General features: G+C 40.1%; 1 protein-coding gene across 2 annotated transcripts in view; it reads right to left on the bottom strand.

The window, feature by feature from the left end:
• The window catches only part of prdm6 (PR domain containing 6), a 33229-nt gene extending 8687 nt beyond the window's left edge, over nt 1-24542 (bottom strand). The window contains exons 1-8 of one of the 2 annotated variants that reach the window (XM_061672486.1): nt 24435-24542; nt 22685-23265; nt 16824-16975; nt 16432-16590; nt 9380-9507; nt 6975-7099; nt 6329-6710; nt 68-244 (exon numbers count right to left, since the gene is read on the bottom strand). In XM_061672486.1, coding sequence (XP_061528470.1) covers nt 68-244; nt 6329-6710; nt 6975-7099; nt 9380-9507; nt 16432-16590; nt 16824-16975; nt 22685-23252 — 1691 coding nt within the window. In that variant the 5' untranslated portion in view covers nt 23253-23265; nt 24435-24542. The remainder of the gene's footprint in view (nt 1-67; nt 245-6328; nt 6711-6974; nt 7100-9379; nt 9508-16431; nt 16591-16823; nt 16976-22684; nt 23266-24434) is intronic. The other variant, XM_061672487.1, reaches the window with a different exon arrangement.
• Between the last annotated feature and the right edge of the window lie 1789 nt (nt 24543-26331).

Here is a 26331-nt window from a genome sequence, read left to right as displayed (position 1 = left end):
AGTCGCACAGTGCGCGAGTGCAGTGTGCGCATGCGTGTGCGTTGCGTGCGTACTCACGGTTACTTACTTGAAGGGCTTCTCGCCAGTGTGCGTGCGTATGTGGTTGTTGAGCGTGGTGGCGCCGGCAAATGCGCGGCCGCAGTAACCGCACTTGAAGGGCCGGTCGCTCGAGTGCGTCACCACGTGGTTGCGCAACTCCGACGGCTGCGAGAAGGACAGCGAGCAGTGGCCGCACTGGTACGGTCTTCCGCCGCGATGAGGGGAGACAAATGGAGAAGAAAAATGAGCGTTTCAATTTTGGGGGAAGGCTTTAAATTAGGGTTCAGGTTTTCCAACAAGGGCTTCAAAGTGTAAAGCTTTAAGTAAGGATTGGGCTTTCAAATATTGGTTAGGGTTTTAAACAAGTGTTGGGGTTTCAAGTCAGTGTTTGGATCTCTACTTAGGGTTTCAAATGATCTTTTCAAGCATGGGTTAGTGGTTTACACAAATGTTAGGGTTTCAAAGTAAGGTGTCAATTCAGGGTCACGATCTACTGTTAGGGTTTCCAATAATTGTGTTTTAAAACAAGGGTTAGGGTTTCAAGCCTGTGTTAGCGTTTTAAAACGTGTCAGGATTTCAAAATAAGGTTTCAAGCCTGAGTTAGGATTTCAAAGTAGGATTTCAATTAAGTGTTAGGATCTCTGGTTATGGTTTTAGGGTTTAAAATAGGGGTTGCAGTTTAAAACAAGGGTCTGGGTTTCAAATTAAGGGCTTAAGCCTCAGCTCGTGTTTTAAACAAGGTTTAGGGGTTTCAAGGGTTTCAGGGTTAGAGACATAGGGTCTTTTGGATGGACTCCAAACACACAAGGGTCCTACAAAGGTTCATAGTTCTACCAAAGGATCCAGAATCTTTTAGTACTTTGTACTTGTAGTTCCTGGAACCAAAAGGTTCGGGTCTTCTTTTGGCCGCAATGAATTATTACCCTGGACCTAAATTTAGTTACTAATTTCTGCCGTCCAAACACGGTCTTCCAAAAGTTCCTTGTTCTACCCAAAGTTTCAGGATCTTGTAGATCACAGCAAGTCTTCCAGGTCCTGAAGTAGCAAAACAGCCCCAGACCATCGCACGACCACGACCATATTTTACTCTTGGTATGATGTTCTTTTTCTCCAATGTGGTGTTACTTTTACTTTTTTTTTGTAATGGGACACACACCTTCCAAAAAGTTCAACTTTTGTCTCCTCAGACCACAGACTATTTTCTCCAAAAGTCTTGGGGACCATCAAGATGTCTTCTGGCCAAATTAAGACGAGCCTTAATGTTCTTTTTGCTCAGCAGTGGTTTTCGTCTTGGAACTGTGCCCTGCAGGCCATTTTCACCCAGTCTCTTTCTTATGGTGGAATCATGAACACTGACTATAAGTGAGGAAAGTGAGGACACAGTTATGTTTTGACGGGGGGCAGCAATCATGTTTTCACACAGGGCCATGTAGGTTTGGATTTTTTTTCTCTCCCTTCACTTAAAAACTGCATTTTGTGTTGTCTTTGACTAATATTGAAATTTTGTGATGATGGAAAACGTATGTGTGGCAAACACACACGCACACACACGCACATTTACAAAAAAGAGAATATCTTGCAGTTTTCCAGACAAAAGTGTGTGCGTGGATGTGCTCATCTATCACGTGTTGTATAAGCGCTGGCGTGTGTATTATTTATTATTTATTAATTTACACTTTTCTATGAGGCCAACATTGATCGTGAATACTCCCAGTAATCAATGGGAGGAACTTTTTCATTTATTTATTCAAGCACGGCACCAAGATTAATGTGTGCTTATTGTTTACTCTGCATAAGTGTGTGTGTGTGTTAAAGGTTTCAGTGCATCTGTCAACAACGTGAGCACTAATAATGCTAACATTCACGATGAACACACGACCTGATGAAAGACACGTACTTTTACACCACATAAACATACATACACACGCACACACACTATGTAGTGAAAGATTGATGTGGGAATGGAGAGTTTCCACTCACACACACAGACAACACGTTTACGTTTGACACATGGAAAATAAGTCTTGGGGCTTTAAGACAGAATTTGGGTTTTAACGAAGCGTTAGGATTTCAAAGTAGAGTTTCAAGTCAGGGTTAGGGTTTCAAATTAAGCTTTCAAGCCAAGGTAAAAAAACAAATATATATATTTTTTAACAAGGTTTAAGGTTTCAAACTTGTTTATACCCTAGATAAAGGTTTAAACAAGGGTTAGGATTTCAAATTTGGGTTTCAAACCACTGGTAGGGTTTGAAACTAGTGTTTCAAATCAGGATTAGGGTTTAAAATTAGGATTTCAAACAAGTGTGTCTGCAACGTGCGAACTGTACCGTGTGTTCATGTATGCAAAGTGTGTGTGTGTTTGTGTGCTACGAAGACATGTCGGTGCGTTTGAGAGCAGAGATAATAAATCAGCACTCACACTTCATCAATACACAATCAATCTTATGCACACGCACACGATTGTTACATCTTCCTCCCATCATCATCGTCATCATATCTGCACTATTGATGAAAGCGCAACATGATCACATGGTCACATGACTTGGCGAGTAGTCCCACTTCTAGTTCCTGAACTAAAATGATCCAATCATGTATATCCAGCAAAGGTTAGTGGACCTCTCAAAAGTACTAAACCCCATCTGGGGTCTTCTTTTGCTCTGATAAAATCACCCTCGACCTAAACTTCGACAATAGTTCCTGCCCTCCGAAAGGTCCTAGTTCCACCTAAGGTTCCAGGAACTTGTAGACTAAAGGGAGCCTATCCAAAAGTACCACCCTCTAGCAGGGGCGTCTTTTGGCCGCAATGAATTACCCTGGACCTAAATTTAGTCACTAATTTCTGCCGTCCAAACACGGTCTTCCAAAGGTTCCTAGTTCTACCTGAAGTTTCAAGATCTTGCAGATCTCGGTACTAGTCGTTCCTGGAGCTAAGAGAATCACCAAGCTACCAGGGGGCAAGCGTATGATTAAGGCTTAATTAAGAGCCGGCATCGTGCTCATGGCAAATTTGCTTCAAAATAAACGCTTAAAATGGCATTCATGACCCTGTCAGCATGTTGAGAGAGGCAGCGTGTGGTAAGACACTATTAACAATCGTTGTAGCAGCTGCTTTGACTTCCAACTTTTCGCTGGGAGTAAATAGAGAGCTCTGGGAATCACAACTGTCGAGCGCTTCGTAGTTTGTGAGCGTGCAGGACTGAGCAATGGTCAAGCAGAACAACGGAGACGTCCGTCCTTGACAATTCACTATAGTGACAAATTGAAAAATTTGGTGCTTACAGCCTATTCTTAATTGCGTTTAATGCATTAACCGTATTTGCTTCCATTAAGTTGTAATTCGTGATTGCACTTTGAAAAAGCATATTTATTCGGTTAGCCCTTGGTAAAGTAGATTTTTTTGAGCTATATATTGTTTAATTATTATCTATCATTTGATTCTTATTTAAAGATTATTTTTCCACTGAAAACTGTTACATGTTGTTTATTGAAAAGTAGTGCAATAAAAAAAAAGATTTTTCACGAACATGAGGAACAATTGTGATTAATAATCGTAGGGCTTCGTACTTGAATGACTCTAGAACAAAATGGAGAAAATAATTCTGTTTCCTGCAGTGTGAAGTGTGAAGGCGCCTGGTACTATATTAAGAGCCGGCCGGTGTAGTTGACGCCAGTAGTGGAGATAAAATGTTATTGACATTTTGCACATCAGCAGACACTTTTTCATTTCTTTTTCATTTATTGAACAAGTGACAGTGGCCCCGCCCGCCCGACACCGTGACAACCACAATTTCTCCACCGCCGCCGCCGTGATTTATGCACACACACACACACACACACACACATTGCACAATATGAAGATAAGCAAAAATTCTCCAATAGATCACACACACACATACAAAAGTGCGTGTGTCTTGTGCGATGAAGTCGTCGCGACTCATTACGAACACTTTGTATTACACAAATAAAGTATGTGTTCATATTCACGTTGTAAACTCTATATCCAGTACTTTGACTCCATTACAATGATCTAAATGTCGCTCGCTACTTTGATTGATCAATTATTGCTTATTTATCAACTATTTCGTGCGCGAGACTACGACTTCGACTTCCGCATCGGGCGCCGTTTGCGCCAATCCAGTTTAAGCGCTATTGACGTTTAAATCTGCGTCGCCAATCAAACGACACAAGAAAGTCACATGACCTCACACGTCGTCTTCTATTGGGCTTCCCGGGCATAGATATTAACACCTCGATAAGCCAGCTCGGCTGATCGACGTGCCTACAGCTTTCGTGTATTGTCGTATTTGTCTGGCACTGTCTGCCCATATGCTCACACGAAACATCGGCGACAAGAGCTGATCCGCTCGTACATCTTGTATTAATTCAGAAACGCGCCTACAATTATCTGATTAGTTTACGGATGTTAATGTTAAATGTATTAAGCGACGGCACACAGCATGAACTGGAGTCTTTTCACGTCTTAATAAATTAACTTCAAATTCAGAAATGCCCAATAAAAACAAAAATATTGTACTTAATATTTTCCTGGAGGATACATTTGGGATTCGCCTTTGAAGTTGGTAATCGTGAAAAAATGAAGTGAAACAGAACAATGATTTTAGTCAATTCTTTTCCAGAATGAGAGTGCTATTCATGTGGCACAGCTTGAAGCAGGCAACAGGTGCAGGTGGAGATGGGCCTGCCTCAAATTGGAGGCCGAAACAAAAAGCAAAGAAATGAGACAAATTTAATTTGAATATTACATTTGTACATCAACATGTGCTTGAGCAGTGTAAATACCTTTTATCTGCGTGAAGATTTTTTTTTTTTTTTTGCCTTATTGTAATCTTCGGAGTCTTCCAGATTGCTTAATTTATGTTAAAATAAAATAAAAAAAATCTCTGCGCGGGCCCAGGGGATCCCCTCATACCCCTCCTACAATGTTTTTTTTTTGGTCACCTTTTACATGCCTTTGGTGCTTGCTTGTCTGATTCTAGTCCTGTCCTGTCTGCTCTAGTTTAGTCTGTAATCTAATCTGGTCGAGTCCAGTCCAATCTATACTAGCCTAGTCTATTGAAAACTATTATAGTCCAGTCTAGTCTAGTCTCACCCGGTTTAGTCTCGTCAAGTCAAGTCTGGTCCACCCCAGTTTATTCAAGTCTATTCTAGTCCAGGATAGTCTCGTCCTGTCCAGTCTAGCCTATTGCAGTCCAGTCAAGTGTAGTATTCTAGTCTTCCATCCATCCATTTTCTGAGCCGCTTCTCCTCACTAGGGTCGCGGGCGTGCTGGAGCCTATCCCAGCTGTCATCGGGCAGGAGGCGGGGTACACCCTGAACTGGTTGCCAGCCAATCGCAGGGCACATACAAACAAACAACCATTCGCACTCACATTCACACCTACGTGCAATTTAGAGTCTCCAATGCATGCATGTTTTTGGGATGTGGGAGGAAACCGGAGTGCCCGGAGAAAACCCACGCAGGCACGGGGAGAACATGCAAACTCCACACAGGCGGGGCCGGGGATTGAACCCCGCACCTCAGAACTGTGAGGCTGACGCTCTAACTAGTCGGCCGCCGTATTCTAGTCTTGTCCCATCAAATCCTGTGCAGTCCAGTCCAGTCTATTACAATCTATACAAGTCCAGTCTATTGTAGTCCAGGCTAGTTTAGCTCAGTCAAGTCCTGTCAAGTGTCCTCCAGTTAAGACTATACTAGTCTATACTACTCCAGTCTAATGTAGTTTATTCCATTTCCAGTTCAGTCAAGTCTCATCCTGAACAGTCTCATCTATTCTACCTACTGTATAGTAGTCTAGTTTTTATTCAGCCCAGTTTATTGTAGTCTATTATGGTTGGGTCCAGTCTAGTCTAATCAAGTCCAGGCTTGTCTCATCCATTTTATTGCATTCCATTCCACTCAAGACCAGTCCATTCCTGTCGCGTAAAGTTCAGTCCAGACCCTACTTGTGACTAAAGTCAAAGTCCTGTGGGCAAACGTGTATCTGGAATAGGATTCCCTGAGTAAAGCAATCTCTAGTATAGTCTCATCCAGTCCAGTCTATTTTACTCTATAATTGGCCAATCTATTGTAGTCTATTGTAGTCCAGTCAAGTCAAGTCTCACCCACTCCAGTCTATACTAGTCCAGTCTAATTTAGTCCAGTTTATTGTACTCTATTCTAGTTGGCTCCAGTTTAGTCTAATCGGGTCCAGTCCAGTCTAGTCCCATCCTTTCCACTGCACTCCAGTCCAGTCCACTTGTTATCAGGGATTAGATATTGTTTACAGACCTGTCTGGGTTCTGGGGACAAACGTGCATCTGTAGCAGGATCCTCTGCGTGAATGTCTTGAAGCACTGTCCACACTTCCACAGATGCCAGTCACTGAACTCGCTACTGAGCTGGCTGGTCGACGTGGGACTGGCCAGGACTCTTTGGTTCTTGGAGGACAGCTGACCGAAGGATGACTCAGATGACGGGAACGGTGCTCCGCTCTTATCCAGCATGGAAAAACTTTTGCTGCACGCCGCCTGAGGAAACACCATGGAGCGCACGGACGACGACAAAGACGAGGCGACGGATGACGCTTTGCCGCTCTTGCTAAAGGATTGTTGTTGTTGTTGTAAGGACTCCTGACGAGACATCACCTCCGACACAGACGCCGGGACGTTCACTGTACACACAAAGCGCCAACTTTATAACCTCATGTCTATGTTTAAGATCTGTGTTTTACGTCGATGTTCTACGTCCCTGTTCTACATAAGTTCTATCCAGGTTCTACAAGAGTCTATTTTGGCGATCTATGTTCTAAGGCCATGTTCTTCAGACATCTATGTCCATGTTCTGCATATGTTTTATCTAAGGCCATCACCAATTTCAGTCTCATTAGCGCCATGGTAATATACTTGCATTCTGGAAGAAAGAAAAAGTCTCTCACAGTTTTCGTCCTGGGCAACGCACTGCAGCGGAATTCCGAAGAAGGAAGTATACGAGTCGTTATACCACACCAGGAGCTCGCTTCCTCGAGGGATGTCCAGGCATGCCCGGTAGAAGATACTAGACCTAAAAGCAGACAAATAGTTTAAGATCTACTTTGGACCTGTTTGCTAATATGGCTTATGCCAAAGGACCTTTTTAGACCCCCATCGCTAGCGTGGCTAATGCTACAGGACTTCTTCGGCCCTAACCTAGCTATCACCTAAGGACTTCTGTGAAACCCATTGCTAATGTGGCTATGGCTAAGACTTCTTCGGACCTCACCATTATTTTATTTTTCGCCAACAGCTGCTTTAGTTTATCTCAGGCCACAGTGGCATTAATTTGCATAGCACTAGTGTTCATTTTAGCTTAGCCTCTCTTACGTTACTTTATTTTAGCCTAGCAGTATATATTAGTTTAATGTATCTTACCTCACGTCTTAGCCTGACACAGTTCAGTTTAGATGTACAGTAGTTTTATCTTCTGATAGCATAATTTATTTTAGCTTGGCATAGTTTATCTTCAAATACAGTAGTTTTTTTTTCTTTAACATGATTTATCTTAGCATAGTAGTGTTTCGTTTAGCTTAGCATAGTTTAGTTTCTTATCTTAGCCTGGCTTATACTAGTTCAGTCTATTGTAGCTTACTCTATTTTAGCCTAGCATAGTTTAGTTTAGCAGTGACATGTAAATGTGTTTTTACTATTCAAAGTAAAAAATAACCTACTATGTAAATGTTTACATTTTTAGCATGTGACGAATGACCATTATTAACGCAGGTGATGTGTATGTGTACATTGGATACTGGTCCGTTTGTAAGAAAACAAATGTGAGGCAGCGGGCATGTTTGTTTTTCATACCTAACCGCATGATGAGACTCTGATGTGTGACACCACGCGCCTCAGTGCAGGAGCATACATGGATCAAACATCCCTCACCTCCCTCCTCCTCACCTAACTCTTTTGTTTGATCTGGTGTGAGGTAAGGGGTATGTTTGATTTACCGCCTGGCCCTCCTTACTGTTGTGAAGTTGGCCCCACCTCTCCCAGGTGCGCTAAGACAAATAAAACACGCTTGACATGAGGCAACTTTTGACCTCCAAAAAGTGTTTTAGCATTAGCCACATTAGCAATTCGGTCAAAAAAAGCCATTTAGTCATACCCACGTTAGCGAGTGGGTCCAAAGAAGTCCGGTAAAAAGAGCCATGTTAGCAATCAGATCACAAGAAGTCTTAAGTAGGCTAAGACAAAACTGCTGTAAGTCAAACTAACCTAAGCTAGGCTACAATATGTTAAACGATGCTACACTAAGATAAACTAAGCTAAGATAGACTAAGCCAATATAAAAACCATGTTATAGTTAGACTTTACACCAATCTGATCGGTATCGGCAGATAATTAAATCCAAAAGCTACTTTATTTTTAGCCTTGTTCCGTGCCTTGTGGCGTAGTACATTAACTATCTGACGGCCAAGAAATTTGTTTTCATCTTGTCAGTGAAAAAACGTGGTCGGTGTGGGACTATTTTGCGGTGTCTCAGACAAACAACATGTACGTTATTTGCAGTCCGTGCACAACTGAACACAACACATTTGATCGGGCACCTGAAGAATGTACACAAGGAGGCGCATGCCACGTTCAAGCAACGCAAAAAAAAGGAAAAGCCAAATGGACGCAAACTCTGGACAACACCCGTCCATATAGCCGGGACAGTGAGAAAGTTAGAGTAAGCATCTCGTTAACAGTATTTGTTAAAAGTAATTTAATTGCAATAAAGTAATTTAATTACAGTAAGTTATCACCCATTATTTCTGTCATAATGTTGATTCGACCTAAACTTATGTCAGTGGCCAATCCTTGAATCCCCCCTAGAGGTCACTGATGTTTTAACTTTTGTCTAAAATGCTAGAGAATAAATTTGAAGATACTCAGTATACAGTACACAAGTATATACAATAAATGAACGAGTCGTGTAAATAGAAACATTGCTCCATCTTGTGATCGGATCGGTGATGGGTTATTGTTTTTTTAATCTTAGTGATCGGGCCCAAAAATCCTGATTGTGTAAAGCCTAGTTATAGTAAGATAAAACTACTGTTATCTGGGGGAAAAAATATGCTAAGAATAAGCTATATGAGATTTGTGTTACATATAAGATAATACAAACAATGCTAGGCTAAGACAAAACTACTAAAGAAACTAAAATATGATAAATGATGCTATGCTAAATAGTGTAAGCTCAGCTAGCATGGCATGTTGTGAAGACATTGTTCTATGTAGTGCTACATTTTCGACAGGTTTGTTTAGTAGGTCTTTACTTGATGACAGTGTTAACAGATAGCATGTAGCACTACCGTATTTATACCTGTACTGAACGACCATCATGTTCTGCTCTCCGCAGTGTCGAGCGCATCGGATATACCTCATCCAGCTCGACTTAGCCGGATCGTTGCCGTCTAGGAAGTGACACAACGTTCCCTCGGAATCGTAAATCTGAAAGACAAACACAACATGTATGTACAAACCTGATTCACGTTCATATCTGAGTCATAGGTATTTCTAACCTGGTTCAAACCAAATGGTAACACACTGGTAACACTAACTGGTTCTTATAGTGTTCACACTCCTTTTGCACCTGAATTACACCCTTTTCACATTGTATTCCCACAGTAGTCATAGCCTGGTTTACTTTCACACCTGGTTCATACCTGTTTCACCCCTTGCAGTGTGACACTGTTTGTATCTGATTCACATAGTGTTCACACTGGGTTCACACCTGATTCACACTTACCAGTCCACACTTTGTTCACACGGCTTTCCCATGTGGGCCCTCATTTATCAAAGAGTGCGTAGAACAGGTTCTAAATTTGTTTGTATGACTGGCCATGCAGAATGGTGGATCTGTATGCCTTTTGTGCTGGAACAGTTTTGCTGTGCAACAGGGGAGTTTGAAATACTCCCTCTGCTTATTTTGTCATTTGTTCATTATTCTGATGTTTATTGAAAATGCACCCGGACAGAAAATGGTTTTAGGGGACAGACAGAGGGACAGAACAGACAAGGGGAATAGGGGTGAGAACCACAGCAGAACTATCGTTAGACAGACGTCTGCCCCATCATGTTGTGCCAGCTCTCCCAGGGGACCCTGAATGAGATGTGACTGTGCCCAATGTGCAAAAGATGTACAGTGTGAGTGAAGTGTGAATGAAATCTGTTCCTGTTCATGTAGCTGAATTTGTTGTGTGATGGTTCTATGGCTCCTAGTATATGTTTGGGAACCCCTTTTTTAATTTTCACTTGTTGGTGATGTCTGTATGGGAACTGGATGTAAATTGGGCCCAAGGGCATGATTCAGTTTACGGTAGTGTCGATTACGAAAAGTTAATGTCCCCAATCTCCCGCTAAACAAATCCCAAGGACGAAAATAGCTTAATATGCACTCACATGGCTTTGGTGATGCTCTTAGTGTGTTCTAGGTGCAGTTTCACTGTTCTAACACAAGCTTTTGTGTGTCTGCATGGTCAAAGCTGTGTGTAAATTGATGCACGTCCCCACGCTTAAGTCCAAATTGATAAATCCCATACTTTGCGTGGGAATGTTGGTACGCACGCTTTCCGTGCACTTCTGGGCACAGGCCCGTTTGATAAATGAGGGCCCAGATCTCCATTTAGTTTCTCTCCAGTTCAGACTGCATTCAAGATGCATATGTTCACCCTGCGTTGAAACCAGTTTCATAACTGCTTAACACCTGATTCGCACTACATGGCCCACAGGGTGTTCATGCTGCTTTTACACCAATTAAATGGTGGAGTCGGAACAGTACTGGGACAGCTGCAGGAAGTGATAATATGAATTTTGGACAAAGATATTATGACACTTACAGGCAATGAAAAGTGAAGAAAATTTGCAGTTTGTCCAAACATTTAGGACACCCACAGTTAGTGAGAAGTGTATTTAAAAAAATTCCAGTCTACTGTGAAGACTGTGGACCATGTTGGAGGTGTTCTTGGAGTCCCCCCCCCTCACACACACACACACAAATGTATAAAGTGTAAAAAGATATCACTTAGTTGAATGTTTCAAACAAAGTGTGTTTAATGTTTTTAACACTTTCTTCTGTCTTACTACATTATCCTTGCTTGACTTCGAAGACCACACACACCATTAACAAGCTCTTAGAATACAACTACACTTTAGATGGAAGTGTGAGTGCATTAAGTGTTCTTATCGTGATATGTGTTTGTGTGAAAAGTCACTAATGCAGTCATGGTTATCAAAAGAAAAGTGTGACAAACACACCGCACACACGTCATGATAAGCACATTTAGCACATGCACACACGTCACACAAGAGGTGATAAAACACAGTGCACACATACGATACCTCTACGATTTTCAGCACATCGTCATGCTGATAACAGTTTTTATTTAGGGAAGACAAGACCACCTAGCATCGCCAAGCATCATTTAGCAACACCTAGCATAACGTACCAGCATGTAGAATTTATTTGGCAAGATCTATTATCACATAACATCATGTGGAACACGTAGCGTCACGGAAAATCATGTGGCATGTATCTATCATCGCATAATGCCATGTAGCCAGGGTCCAATGGGCCTAGGTCAGTATGGCACTATGTCGGGCCACCACATACTGATTGGGCCAGTACAAATTTCATAAATAAATACGATGAAATTTTTACACCAAATATTCTGAGTTTCATCCACTTAAATGTATCAATTAACTACACAGAAGTCATATTTTCTTAAAGGCTTAAATAAATCTGCGTAAAGACGCAAACTATGAAATAATCATTTATACTTATGGTATTATATCATGATAATACGAGGCCTGTATCGGTTCTGACAGGGCCACCACAATAATCAGAAAGGCTTAAAGCGCAAATGTGAAGTAAACTTTGAAAATTCAGCAAAGTGTAAATCTGATGCAGAAGGTCATCAAGAAAACATTTTCAAAACTCGTGCAATTTACCCAGTACTTTTAGAGTTTATTTTCAGAGTGTCAGTCAACCAGTCAGTCGCCTCCAGAAATAAACAAATGATCTCTGAAGATGATATTTTTCCTTGAAAGTGAACTTGCTCGGTCGGGGGGTGAGGGAGGCTCTGCATGCTCGTAGTAGTATACTAGTATGTGCGTATCTGCCACCGGCTAAATGGCTCAGAAAAGTGGTCATTTAGTAACACTCAAATAGGATTAAGATTAAGGAAGTTATGACAGTTTGAAACTTGGATTCAACAAAAAAGATCACAGCTAAAATCTTGGCCCCCATGGACTTTGCATTAAGACGATGGCCATAAATTGGTGCATTTTCACCAGTTTTAAATAGCCATAACCTCCTAATATTTGTCACAGGAAAATGATACACTTATCACTGAAATTGTCTTTAAAAGACCTGTCTGATAATGCTGGCCTTGTGTAAATCAATTAAACTTAAAAGGATTACTCAGTGACATACCTAGAATACGCCGGCAGCCACCGCATCTGGGTCGTACATGCATGGATCAACGAGCAGAAAATCTTGATGCTCTTGTTCTTCAAAATCCTCCAAAACAACTGCTCCTTCTGCAGCTGTATTAGTTGCTATGCTGTCCGTTTCAGAATCGGAATAGCTGCCATTTCCCTCAACCATTTTGTTGTGCTTCTGTACGAAGCCAATTGAGGTTTTGGGATTGCGTCCTTGAAGTTCCAGCTTGCGGGAAATTTCCCAAGTCGATTTCGGAAAAGTCATAAAATCGTTCAGAATTCAACTATGTGGGTTTTTTTGGGGGTGATTTTTTTTATATCGGATGCCAATACATAAATAAATGAGGCACCCCATCTGTCAAAAATCGTCATTATCTGGTATTACTTAACTGGAACTTTTTGATAACTCCTGCTACCAATACCGCAACTGTACGAAAAAAGAGCATGCTTGGAGAATGGTGACTGCGGAACTGAGGAAAGTATCTGGCAAATATATTTCTGTTACTTGTTTTCAGCTCTCGATTGTACTTTGCTGTGAACCAAGCTAGCAATAGCATTAGCCAAGGTTTTAGCACAACCACCGCCCACTGATGATACCAACACACTGATTGTCTGACATGATTGCCTGGTTGACTAGCGATGTTCATGTGTGTGGCACAAATGAAGCAAATTCTTTTTCAGTGTGTACACAACTCCGGTGATAAAATTCGTGCGAGTAACGCGAGGCGAAAGTTCGCTTCGTCCAGTGTGAACACCGCATAATTCATGAGGCAACACCTAGCACCATGTAGCATCACATCACATCATCTACCATACCACTACCTAGCACCACGTAGCATAATACGACATTGTGTAGCAACACCTAGCATCACGCAGAATCGTATCATAACATATAATCATTATTAGCATCGCGTATCATCATACAAACTCATGTAGCATTATGTATCATCACATCGCGTCACTTGGCATCACCTAGCATCATATAAAAGCACCTAACACCACCACTTGAGTTCATATAGTGTTAAATAAACATCATGTAGCATCACGTAGCGTGACTTGGCAACATGTAGCATCACTAGGAATCACCTAGCATGTAGCATACCTTCTCTTTTCTCTTTTTTTCAAACAACCATTCACACGCACATTCACACCTACGGGCAATTTAGAGTCTTCAATACCACGCATGTTTTTGGGATGTGGGTGGAAACCGGAGTACCCGGAGAAAACCCATACAGGCACGGGGAGAACATGCAAACTCCACACAGGCGGGGCTGGGATTTTAACCTTGGTCCTCAGAACTGTGAGGCAGATGTGCTAACCAGTTGGTCGCCTAGTATTACTTAAGATCACCTACTATTACATTAGACTCATGTAGCATCATATAGCATAACTTAGCATCACTTAGTATCAGGTAGCATGGTGACAGTGCACTGCTGTTGTTGTTGTAGAGTCCAAACGGTGTAAAAGTGTTTGTGAGAGAAGATCAATGATCCCATGCTTGAGTTGTACACAAAATCAATCAAACCCACTAATTCTGCCGTTATCTGCTCTCTTCATCACCTCCTATTCTACACGCCCTCAGCCTCCTCTTCATCGCAACTCTTCTTCCTCACACTACTATCCCTCGTTCATCGTTTCCAGATGATTCCTGGTCACACTTTGTCATATCCTGCTAAGGAATGTGGGGTTAAAAACACATCATACAAAAACACTGAGTCAAACCTGATTCACACCACATTCAAATCCGGTTAACACCTGTTTTAAACATTGTTCACACCCTCTGGTACTACAGTGTGTTCATATCTGCTACCCACTGCTTTCACACCAAATTCACACTTGGTTCAAACCTGTTGGCGTTCAAACCCATTTTCAAACCTGGATAACATCTTGTTCACAACTCTTGCTTTACGTGGTTCCAACCCGGTTAACACCTAATGCACACTACCACAATGTGTCCTTACCTGGTTCACAATATGTTCAAACTGACTTTAGACCTGGTTCACAATTGTGTCCACACTTAAACACGCATGATGTGTAATTTTAAGTACAGTACATGTGGCACCCTGATAAGACGACCAAAGGTCACAGTTTTTCTGTTGCAGCAAGTTGGTACAGTATGTGTGCGAGTGTCAATCACTGGGTGTGCGCTAGGGGAGTCGCCGACCCTTATGTGTTAGCGATTATCCACCTTTGGCCTCAGCGCTCGGTGTGCGGTAGGTCTTTGAAACATACAGTGTGTGACAATATCAAAACAAATCAAAGGTCAGTCTTTCACGTCGCGGGAACCACATTTAGAACCACGTTTAGAACTAGTGAGCCACCTCATTCTTCAGCTCATCAGACGTCCCAAAATATTTGTACAAGCTCTCGCCATGCTTTCTCACACTGCTAGCATGAGGGGGCGGTCCAGCACCAGGCAACCAACAGCTACCACCACACATGTGCACACATAAACACACTGACAAACATTATGTGCATTCACACACACACAAACATAAGCACACACAAACACACACAACTACATACAGACATGAATACACACACTCACAAACCAACAAACAGAAAGTAACACACAGAGACACATGCACACTCACGCACTAACACACTGAAACAGATACACACACACAGACACACAAAATGACACACACAAACACATAGACGTACATACACACACTGGAGTGCACATACACACACCTACACAAACACATGCAGACACACACGCAGAATTATGTTGTTATCGTACCATTAATGTCACATGACATGCGCCCAAAAGTGGTCAAAATGTGACCGATAAAGAAGCCATTTTGTGGTCGCTTAACAACGACGTTAGCTTAGCACCAGCACCATCTACAGTCCAAACACAACAAAGCAGATTAACGTTTTTTTTGGGGTTTTTTTGACAATCATGAGTTGCCATAAATAAAATCCCTCACAGGCTTGGTGACCGCTGCACTGATGATGTCATCGCAGTTGTTTTCTAAAGCATGAAAGGATGGAAGGCTAGGCTTTTACGACATTCCGACGGGCCCAGTGGGTTTGTCGGAATCCTCACGGGCATGGCGCTAACAAAATATTTGCCCACCAAACGAGCTTTGCTTTCTTTGCCGCCGCCTTCAGGACGACAGCTTGGCTGAAATTGCTTTGTGACAACTTCATGACTTTTCCCTGGAAGTACTTAGCCGTCCACCAGAAACCCTCAGCTTCCGTGTTGAGCTTCTTCAACACGTAAAACTACAACTTCAACAATGAACCGTGACGTAGCAGGTGTTCACTGAATCACTGTATTCACTGTAGCTTTAAAAAAGTGGTTTGTTCATGTCCACCTCAGACTTGGTTCACACCTGATTCACAATATCTGCATCACACTGCTTTCACACCTGATTCACATTATCTGGTACACACTGTGTTCACACTGCTTTCAAGTGGTGTTGACAGCATGTTTACATATGGTTCATACCTGTTTCAAATCATAGACACACCATCTAGCACACATTGCTTTCACACTCAGTTCAAACCATCTTTCCAACTGCTTCATACCCGTTTCCAACTTGGTTCAAACCTCTGTCAAACTATGGCATACAGTGTGTTCACAGTGCGTTCACACTGGTCCCAATTTAGTTTTGACCTGGTTCACATGATATTCATGTCTGATTCAGACCTGGCAAACACTGTTCACACCTAATTCACACTGTGTTCACACTTGGTTCCATTCATGTTTACATCTGATTCATAGCTGGTTCTGTTTCACACTTGAGTCACACTATTTAGTTCACACATTATGTTCACACTGTTTTCATGCCAGGTGCATCTAGATTCCAAAAGTTACCAATTTAAATTTAGAACCTCGAGATGCATACTTTTAGCCAGCATCCTTCACCCCATCCCTCCAATCATTCCATAGTGAAAAGGTACACAAAATGGTGTCGTCGTTACCTCCCACAAGTGCCGCGTGTTCCTGGAGGCTCCGCAGCGGACCTTGTCCAGCATGAGGGGGGTGCCCTGGAAGGGTCCGATCCAGGTGCCCTGGGGTATTCTCTGGGCGGCGCAGATTCCGTACCCGAGGCCGGGAAGTGTACTGGTGCACAGACACACCTACACACACAAGTGATTGATGGATAAAGAGTTTTGAGGGGGACATGAAGAGGTCTTGAAAATGTAGTTTTTTAACTGTAAACAGACAAGTCTTGTCAAGTCATGCAGTTCAAGTCAAGTAATTCAGCAGTTTTAGCCAAGGAAGTCCAGTGACTTAAGTCTGACTCAAGTCAAGTAATGTGACTCAGGTCAAAACATGTGACTCGGGTCCCCCACCTCTGTGAGACGCTCACCTCTCGTGGCAGATCTCTGAGCCAGTCAGGCAGGTCGGGAAGGGTGAGGGTTGCCGGGTTGGCGCTGCTGGTGCCCACCAACCTCCGCAGAGAGTGGAGCGGTCCATGCATGGGACACTCACCATTACGGTTGTCCGCACACATGTCGCAGCCTGGAAGGAAACATTCAAAGTTAAAGAACATTTCGGAAGCATCGCATCTCAGTAACTATCTGATACACGTTGTGTTCACAAAATGTTTACATCTGGTTTGTACCTGTTTCTTAACTGGTTCCCTTAACCTAGTTCACACTATCTGGTCAACACTGTGTTCCCACTGCTTTCATAACTCGTTCACAACTGATTCATGTTGTACTCACACCTGGTTCACACACTGTTTCAAACTTGCTGCTTTCAGAATTAGTTCACATTTGTCATGTGTTTTTTTTTATCATACTTGGTTGTCTTACACCTTATTTAATACTATCTGGTCAACACTGTGTTCACACTGCTTTTACAAATAATTTACATGTGGCTCACGTTGTAATCACACCTAGTTCCCACCGATTTCAAACCTGGTTCACACCGGATTTCACGCAATCAGGTTCCACTGCTTTCACTAGTTCACACTTGATTCATAGCAGTTTCAAACCTGGTTCCTACTATCTTTTCCACATCGTGTTGCCACTGCTTTCACAACTAGTTCACATCTGAACTAGTTGTGAAAGCTGTATTCACACCTGACTCACAGGTGAACCTGTTTCGCACGATCTGGACCACAGTGTGTTCACAATGCTTTCATAACTAATTCACATCTGATTTATGATATTTTCACACCTCATTCAAACTTGGTTCACACTGTTTCAAACCTGGTTCACCCCTGATTTCACACTATCTGGTCCACACTATGTTCTCACTGCTGACATAAATAATTCACATCTGACTCCAATTGAATTCACAACTGGTTCACACCACTTTCAAACCTGGTTCAGACCTGATTTCAGACAATCTGTCCCCACTGCTTTAACAACTTGTTCACACCTGATTCAGTCACACGCGTTTCACACTATATGGTCCACAGTGTGTTAACAATGCTTTCACAATAGTTTATGTTTTATGTTGATTTTTAGGGCTGTTTCAGATTTGGTTCACACTGTTTAAAACCTAGTTAATTAACGCATTATGTGACACTATCTGGTACACACTGTGTTCACACTGCGTTTACGAATAATTCACATCTGCGTTGTATTACCAACTGATTCACACCACTTTCAAACCTGGTTCATACTTGATTTCACACAATCTGGTTCACACACTGTTCCCACTGCTTTCACAACTACTTCATACTTGATTCATATCCATTTCAAACCTGGTTCATACTTTCTGGTCCACATGGTGTTACCACTGCTTTCAAAAGTAGTTCACATCTGATTCACGTTGTATTCACACCTGATTTGACCATGTTTCACACTACCTGGTCCACACTGTGCTTACAACGCTGTGCTGACACCGATAGCACAACTAGTTCATACCTGATGCAAATTGTATTCACACCTGGCTCACACCGGTTTTAACCTTTCACACTGGTCCACACTGTCTTCACAATGCTTTTGCAACTAATTTACATCTGATTCACATATTCACACCTAGTTTTCACACTATAGGGTTCACACACTGTTTTCACCCTGCTTCCACAATTATTTCACATCTGATTCATGTTGTATTCACAGCTGATCTTCACCAGATTCAAACCTTGTTCATACTATTTGGTCCACGCTGTGTTCATACTGCTTTTTGAATGTTCCGGAAGCTCGTCTGCCGTTGATCTTTTTAATAAAACTTTTGTAGTTTTTAGTGTTTGGGTTGGCTGCATTGAAATCATTCCTGACATATTTCCGTCCGGACCGTAGCGGTGCGTCGGGGTGAAAAGTGTCGGTCGCAGCGCCAGAGTGTGATGAAGTGTGACACTAATAGACGTCAATAATCGACGCGCTGATGATTATCTGGACTAAAAAATTCCCAGCAGGAAGTTCTGCTTGTTTTCTCTAATGGTTTTCCCCAAATTTAAATCTCGGCGGCGCAGCAAGAGTGACGGCCGTTGACGGATGAAGTCATGAAGTACACGGCCGACTTCTTACTGCTCCGCTAAACGGGAACAATGTCAAACAAACATTCCCACTTTGGGAGGCACGGGAAACTGCGAGTTTGCGCATCTGAATCTGATCTCACGACGATCAGAGGCTTGGCTCCACATTGCCTAGCAACAACACATAACCAAACACACACACAAATTTACTACATGATAACAACTGAAAATATAATGCACACTCTGTGGACAGTTCATTTCACCTTGTGTGTTGTTAAGATTTACATTTTAAAACAAGATACATTCTATTATTTTGTATTATATTAAATGATATTACATGGATTGGTTGGCGACCATTTCAGGGTGTACCCCACCTCTCGCCCGAAGATAGCTGGGATAGGCTCCAGCACACCCGCGACCCTAGTGAGGATAAAAGCGATACAGAAAACGGATGGATGGCTGAATGGATATTACATGGGAATGTGTCTACATATTAATTTTTTACTGATTAAAACAATTATTTGTAATTAAACAATACCTCTTGATTTAAAAATCCAATGTCTTGATAAATAAATTAAATTTACACGTTAAAAACTGCATATGTAGATGAATAAATTACATTTCTTGAAAAAAAATGTAATTGTTGATTAAAATATTTTATGTTACGTTACTTTTATTGTATTGCTTGACTTCTTTTAACTATGTTTCCATGATGACCTTGAGTGCCCTGAAAGGCGCCTATTAATAAAATGAATTATTATTATTATTATCTGCTCTTAATTACATTTCTTGGTTCATACATGAAATTTGTTGATGAAAAACTAAATTTGTTGATCAATAAACCACATTTTTTGATGAAGAAATTGCATTTCTTGTCAAATCACTTAAATTTGTTGATTAAATACTACATTTGTTCTTGTTATGTTTCTAAATTCATAAAAAATGATTAACAACTACATATGTTGATGAAAATTGACATTAGTTGATAAATAAATTAAATACATTGATAAATAATTTTAACTTGAAACTTGTTGAATATAAACTACATTTGCTGTTTAATAAATTACATTTCTTGATTTACAAATAAACTTTGTTGATTAAAAACTACTTTTATTTGTTATATTTGTAAAGAGTAAGGTACATTTGTTGCTAAGACAAAAATTTCGTGATGAATAAACAAACTTGAGTTGAAACAAATTTGTTGAAAAAAAAATAATATTGGTAAAAAAGATATTTAAGTTCTTGATTGCTTCTTGAAAAAAAATGTTTATGAATAGATGACATTAATTTGCTTAGTAAGTTACATTTGTTGATTAATTAATGAAATTTGAGTAAAAACAGATGTTAAATAAAAAAATATTTGTTGATAAATAAACAAAATTTCTTGCTGCCAAACAAAATGTGTTGTTAATAAACTTAATTTTTTAAATCAAAAATAACATTCATTGATAAATGAATCCCATTGATTGATTAATATAAATCAATTAAATTACATTTATTGAAATACAACAAAATTTCTTGATGTAAAAACAAAACATTTCGATGAAGGAGTTAAATTAATGAATACAGTACATAAAAAAAAGTGTTGTAATTAAAATTCTACCAGTTCTTCCGAAAGTAGAATTTCGTGAATAAAACATTTGTTGATGAATAGATGACATTTCTTGATAAATAAGTAATTTTTTTGTGAAGAATAAACTTAATACCTTGCTATAAAAACAAAACATCTTGAAGTTAATTTCTTGATTATAAACGACATGAATGAATAAATAAAAAAGTGGCATAGTTGATATTCTACCCGAGGTCCGACGCTCGATAAAAACTGTTAAAAGAAATAAATAGCATTCTTTTGGTCAGTTTGTGAAGGTGCATCGTGGGACATGTAGTTAACGTGGTGGTGGTAAGCGCTAAAATGAATCAATAAAAGTAAAAAAAAAAAAAATTTTTTTTTAAACTGTCAAAGATACTTTTGTGGATTGATGTGGTACATATAAAAGTACAAAAGTCAAGATGATTAACTGTATTAATTGTTGTGATATCATGTGACCTAAGCAGAATGTTACTCATACTGTATCATTATTATTTTTAGTGTGTGTGCGTGTGTGACTGCTTTATTTACACACTAAACATTTCGCTCGCTCGCTCTCTCTCACACACACACACACACACACACACACACAGAGATGCGCATGGCTCCCCCAGGACCTCCATATGGTTGTGTTGGGATGATAAATAGCGTTCCGCTGGATCGATCCCCCCACCCTCACCCACCCCCTTCTTATCCCCCTCCTCTCCAGCACATCCCCCACTTTGTGCCCCCTACCCCTAAACACAAAACTATATGCAGCAATTAATTCCCGCTTGTCCCGCCATCCCTCATCGGGCCTGCCGGCGCGTATCGACGCAGATTACTGCTGATGAACCGTTTTATCACACATACGCGCACACGCACACACATCTTCATCACGTCACTTCCATGACAACTTTCAACAGCGTGAAGACATCCACGCAAACACACGTGAGGAACAAAATCATGTCTATTTTTTGTCACTACGATTCTAAATTTATTCTGAGTTTGTGTGGAAATGGCAACAAATGTACTCTGATGTGTACTTTAATGTGCTTTTACAAGACAAAAGTATGATTGTAAAAAAGTGTGTTAAATTTCAATATATCAAATATATGTGGATTAAAATTATTTTTTATGATTGATGTAATGATATGGAAGCATAAATAAGGAGTTTTCACGTTCAATGATGCATTAAATGCAGATTATTCATTTTACTGATCAATAATTTGAAAGTGAAATCTGATTGATAATCAATCACGGCCTCGGGCCACTGACCTCTGATGTCAGATGCCGAAAATAACCCAAGAACATTTAAAAAATATGTATTTGTCATTGACTTTTTCATTCTCTAACCGAGTTTGAACATTTGAGATTATTTTAAATAAACATTTGCAATGAATTTCACTCTACTAATTGCAGTTTTTCTCTTTTTTCAATATTTACACAGTTACAAATATGCATATTTTGTATTATTAGTATAACTGCTAATAATATGACCGTATTATTATGTAACACTATTAATACTATTTATATACATATATAGAATTACAATTACAGTTAATGTCTAAATATAATATTTAATGCAAAGAGTGACCTTTTGTGAAAATAAGTAAATTATAATTAGTAAAATAGCAGATAATGTGAGGTATGAAATATTTCATAATGTTTTAAATTTAAAAAATATTTGAAACCATAAGTCAGCTTTGCAAATTGTAACAGATATATTAAAATACAAACAATTGTAAATAATGACTATTGAAAACGAAAAATGTATATTAAAATACTTCTGGCTTGATACTTGATAACAACTAAATTTAAATTAGAAAAAATACGAATAAAATCAGAATAAAATTCTACAAAATCATAAACGCCACAATAAAACATACAAAATGCAAATTAATCAAATAAAATATTAAGAAATAATTTGAGATATATGTAGTAATAGGTAAATAAAATCATATTATTAACTGCAAATTAATAAAAAATATATATATCATATTAAAAAGTACAAGTGTCTCAAGAATGACTTTTCTAAATACATAGATATATACCTGTAAATAAAATAAATGCTACACACTGGGTCCCAATTCAGTTTCAATTCAATTAACAAAAACAATTGAAATATAATTATGAATTAACAAAACAACTTTAATTTCATAATGGTGTGGTCATCATGTCACATTTTGTACAAGTGTGTGCATTTGTGTATACGCGGGTGTATACGTACGATTGTTGACGTCTGGGTTGTGGCTGCTGATGGGTATGATCTCCATCCTTTGTTGTCCGTACAGGAAGTAGTCCAGCTCCTCGGCGGTCAGCTTCATCCTGCCCCCCGCCGCTATCGACGTTGCGGTCTTCCCGCCTTCCTCGCCGCCGCCGATGCTCTTCACGCTAGATGACACCACTCCTACGCCCCCGCAGCTCTGCTCCTTCACCTGCAGGAGGCGTCCCACTGCGGGGTTCTCGGCAGGGAGGATCACCCCCAGCGTGTCCCCTCCGGGACCCCCGGGGCCCGCCGGGACCAGGGCCTGGCCGTAGAGCGCCATGTGCTGGGCGAGAGGAAGTTGGGTGACCACGACTGAGGAGGAAGAGGAGGCGGGCGCCAGGGCGGCAGCGACCCCCAACGAGGATGTGCAGCGCGGGGGGCCCGAGGGTGACAGTAGGGGCGGCTTGAGCGGCGTGTGCGGGAAAAGCTGCTGCCAGTGATGCAGGTACGACGACGCGTCCACTTTGAGAAAGGCCGACGCCGCCGATGCCGCGGCCGCCGATGCCGATGCCTCGCCCGGCTTCAGCATGGCGCCGCACCGTCTGCACGGGGGACATGACAACTGTCAATTATCTGCATCTCACACTACACACATTTTACTTCACTCTTTATTCACATTTAATTCATGGTTACAGTCAATTTAACGGCACGTCGTAGTACACAAAAATATATGATAGCGTATTTGATGACATACTTAATCAAGGATTTAAAATCACATAAATGTGTCATATTTAATTGAATGATAAAGAAATGTATGACAGTGAGTTAAATGTAAATATGTCACATTGAAGTTAATGATGAAGTAAATATGTCATCGAATTCCACGGAACATAAAAATAGATAAACACATCTGTAGAGCTTTTAAATAGTTTTGACTGAAAGGGTGACTATTGTAAATTTAAGGAAAAATAATATACATATATTCATACATACATGGACTATGGTAACTTCAATAATTAAAAAAATTCTGAATAAAATAGTTGTAAAAATGACTGTTCAAAAATACAAAGACTAAATCAAATAAATATACGTCAAATTTAATTAAATAAGCCCTAAATATGTCATACTGAAGTCATTAAGCATAACTAACTACGTGATAATGACTGACAGGTGGAAAAAAGCTTAATTTAAATACGCGTATGTTGTTTTATTGTAAAATGTTGGTGTCCAATTTCTTTTCAGTCAAACAATATGATTTATTTCTAATAAATTAATGTAAAAATGCACATATATAAATATATTTGTTTTAGACGTCTACATCATCTTTCACGTGCAAGAAACCATTCACAACAAATGCAGACAAATTTAAAAAAGCATATGCGCATATTTCTGCTAAATACTTATTTGAAAAAATGTAATAAAAAATGTAATAAAGCCACAACACTAAAGTTTTGCTACATATATAAAAAGAAAACGACGTTACGGTGTTGCGTTTGGTCTACTTGGTCGCACTGGGTTCAACCCGCTAGACTTTATTTTTTAATCTGTCAACGTGTGAATCACACACACAAAAACGCCATAAAAGTGCATCGACGTGTTCGATTATTAATATGTTCACGTTAATTGAGTAGAGACGCCTACAAAGTTTTTGCACATCAAAGCAAAAACAACAACACCATGTTTTAAAAGTAAAAATTAAAAATATTGAAAGTAAGGGGGAAAAAAAGAGTACAAGTGCACGTCATAATAAGAAAAATAATAATAAGCTTACTGGTGTGGCGAGGCTGTGTGCGCGTGTGCGGCTGAGAAGCGCTGACGTCCGACCCCGATTCTTCTTCCTCATGGAGGAACACTCATTCACACTCTCTCTTTCTCTCTCTCTCACTCCTCCACCCTAAAGAAGAAGAAGAAGAGGAGGAGGATGAAGAAGAGGAAGAGGAGGAGGAAGATGATGTGTCCCGCGCGCCTCTGCGGCCAAAATAAGCATCACGTGACCATGTGCCGCACCCCCCATTTTCTCTCTTTCGCTGACCTCCGACACACGCACACACACACACACACATTTTCCCTGGTGACGCGCAGCCTACATGTGAACTTTGAACTTGCACCCTGACATGAAACAGAAGGATCTCGAAGAAAAACTTGACTTTTTCTCATGTATTATTTGTATTTTTTTTTTAAGTTGTACACTGAGAAAAAAATCACTTAATATTCGGTCGCACATGATTATAATGTGGTGAGCTGACGTAATTTCCCTCTCTTTTCCTCGAAAATAGTCAAATAATATATGTTAGTTTAACACATTTTAGTCATGTGCAACCGATGTAAATGTTCAACTTAAGCAAATTCAAAGGACTGTAAAAACATGTTTACAGTGTAGGACCCTTCTGAAGGTTTTTAAAAGAATAAAGAACGTGAAGACAAGCTCATTTGCATAAAAAGCCCCTCCCACAAGGCATTCACTTGTCATAAATTGGGCTTTTAATATATTACACCTTCACTTAGACGTTTAATTTGTTCAGCGACTAAACTCATAACTCAATTTTCTCATATATGGAATTCATTTTCCCGACTGAAATGAATTGAAATGAAGTGAAATGCCATTAATCAGGGTCACACCCCAAAAAACTAATTTTTTTGCTACATGCTCTGCGAATAACTGACATTTCTTATAATTGATATTAAAAAAAGATGGGGGAAATTGTAATTGATTGTAAAATCATAAATATAAATAATACAAATAATGTAAGGAAATACATCATTTCACAAAGTGCAATTACTGTACATAATTTAGTATTCATGTGTTGCGTGGCCTAGTGAGTGACGTCAGGAGCTGGAGTCGCTCCTTGCCAGTCTATTCATTTTGTATTTGTGTGTTTGACTGTTTGTCCCGTTCTATAAACGGCTGAAAGTGTATCGGTATCTGTGGCTCGTCTTCATGCGAGGGCATTTTTTTTTTCACTTCACTTGAGCGCCGGCGTAGCTGAAGCTCGCGCCTAATTTAAACTTTGGCTCGCAACACAAAGGAAAACATCAGCCAAGCGACAGCTCGTAACTCGAAACACAACAATTGTAATTTCAAACCGCAACAAATGTATTTTCTGTTTAATCACTAGATTACACTGTTAACAAGCTCATTATCCCTAAATATGATTCTTACAATTTTGACATTTTTAACCATCTTTTGTTGATTTTTGTACTCCATGCACTTTCCTTGTACAAGATACACTAACAGTTTTTTAAAAAACATTAATTTTACAATAAAGCTGCAATTTTACAAAACATCCCCTTTGCAGCACGATCGTAAAAGCGTGAAAGCTTAAATGAGCGCCTATTTCTTTTCTTAATGTAAAAGTATATATAAAGGTTTGGAACTTGACTAAAATCGTCGAGGAAAATGTGCCTTACAAGTTGCACAAAGAGGTCAGAACATGGTTGTCATGTGAGATGTCACAAGATTTCAGCTTAGCTCACGAGAGCCCAGTCAAATGATGAACTTTTTCTTTGTCTTGTTTTCCTCAACTCCTTCCAGAATAAGAAGACTATTCGCAAACTGCAAACAATTTTTCTTTCGTCATTGACGTTTTGTGGTTACGACGACTTTTGAAAACTGCAATAAATAACGAGAAAAGGCGTACTTTAACACTTACGCACGAAAATGTGTTGCT

This window comes from Phycodurus eques, chromosome 3 (genome assembly GCF_024500275.1).
Source record: "Phycodurus eques isolate BA_2022a chromosome 3, UOR_Pequ_1.1, whole genome shotgun sequence".
Classification (NCBI taxonomy): domain Eukaryota; kingdom Metazoa; phylum Chordata; class Actinopteri; order Syngnathiformes; family Syngnathidae; genus Phycodurus; species Phycodurus eques.
Note: the sequence above shows the minus strand (reverse complement) of the source record. Positions and strands in the feature narration are given on the sequence as shown.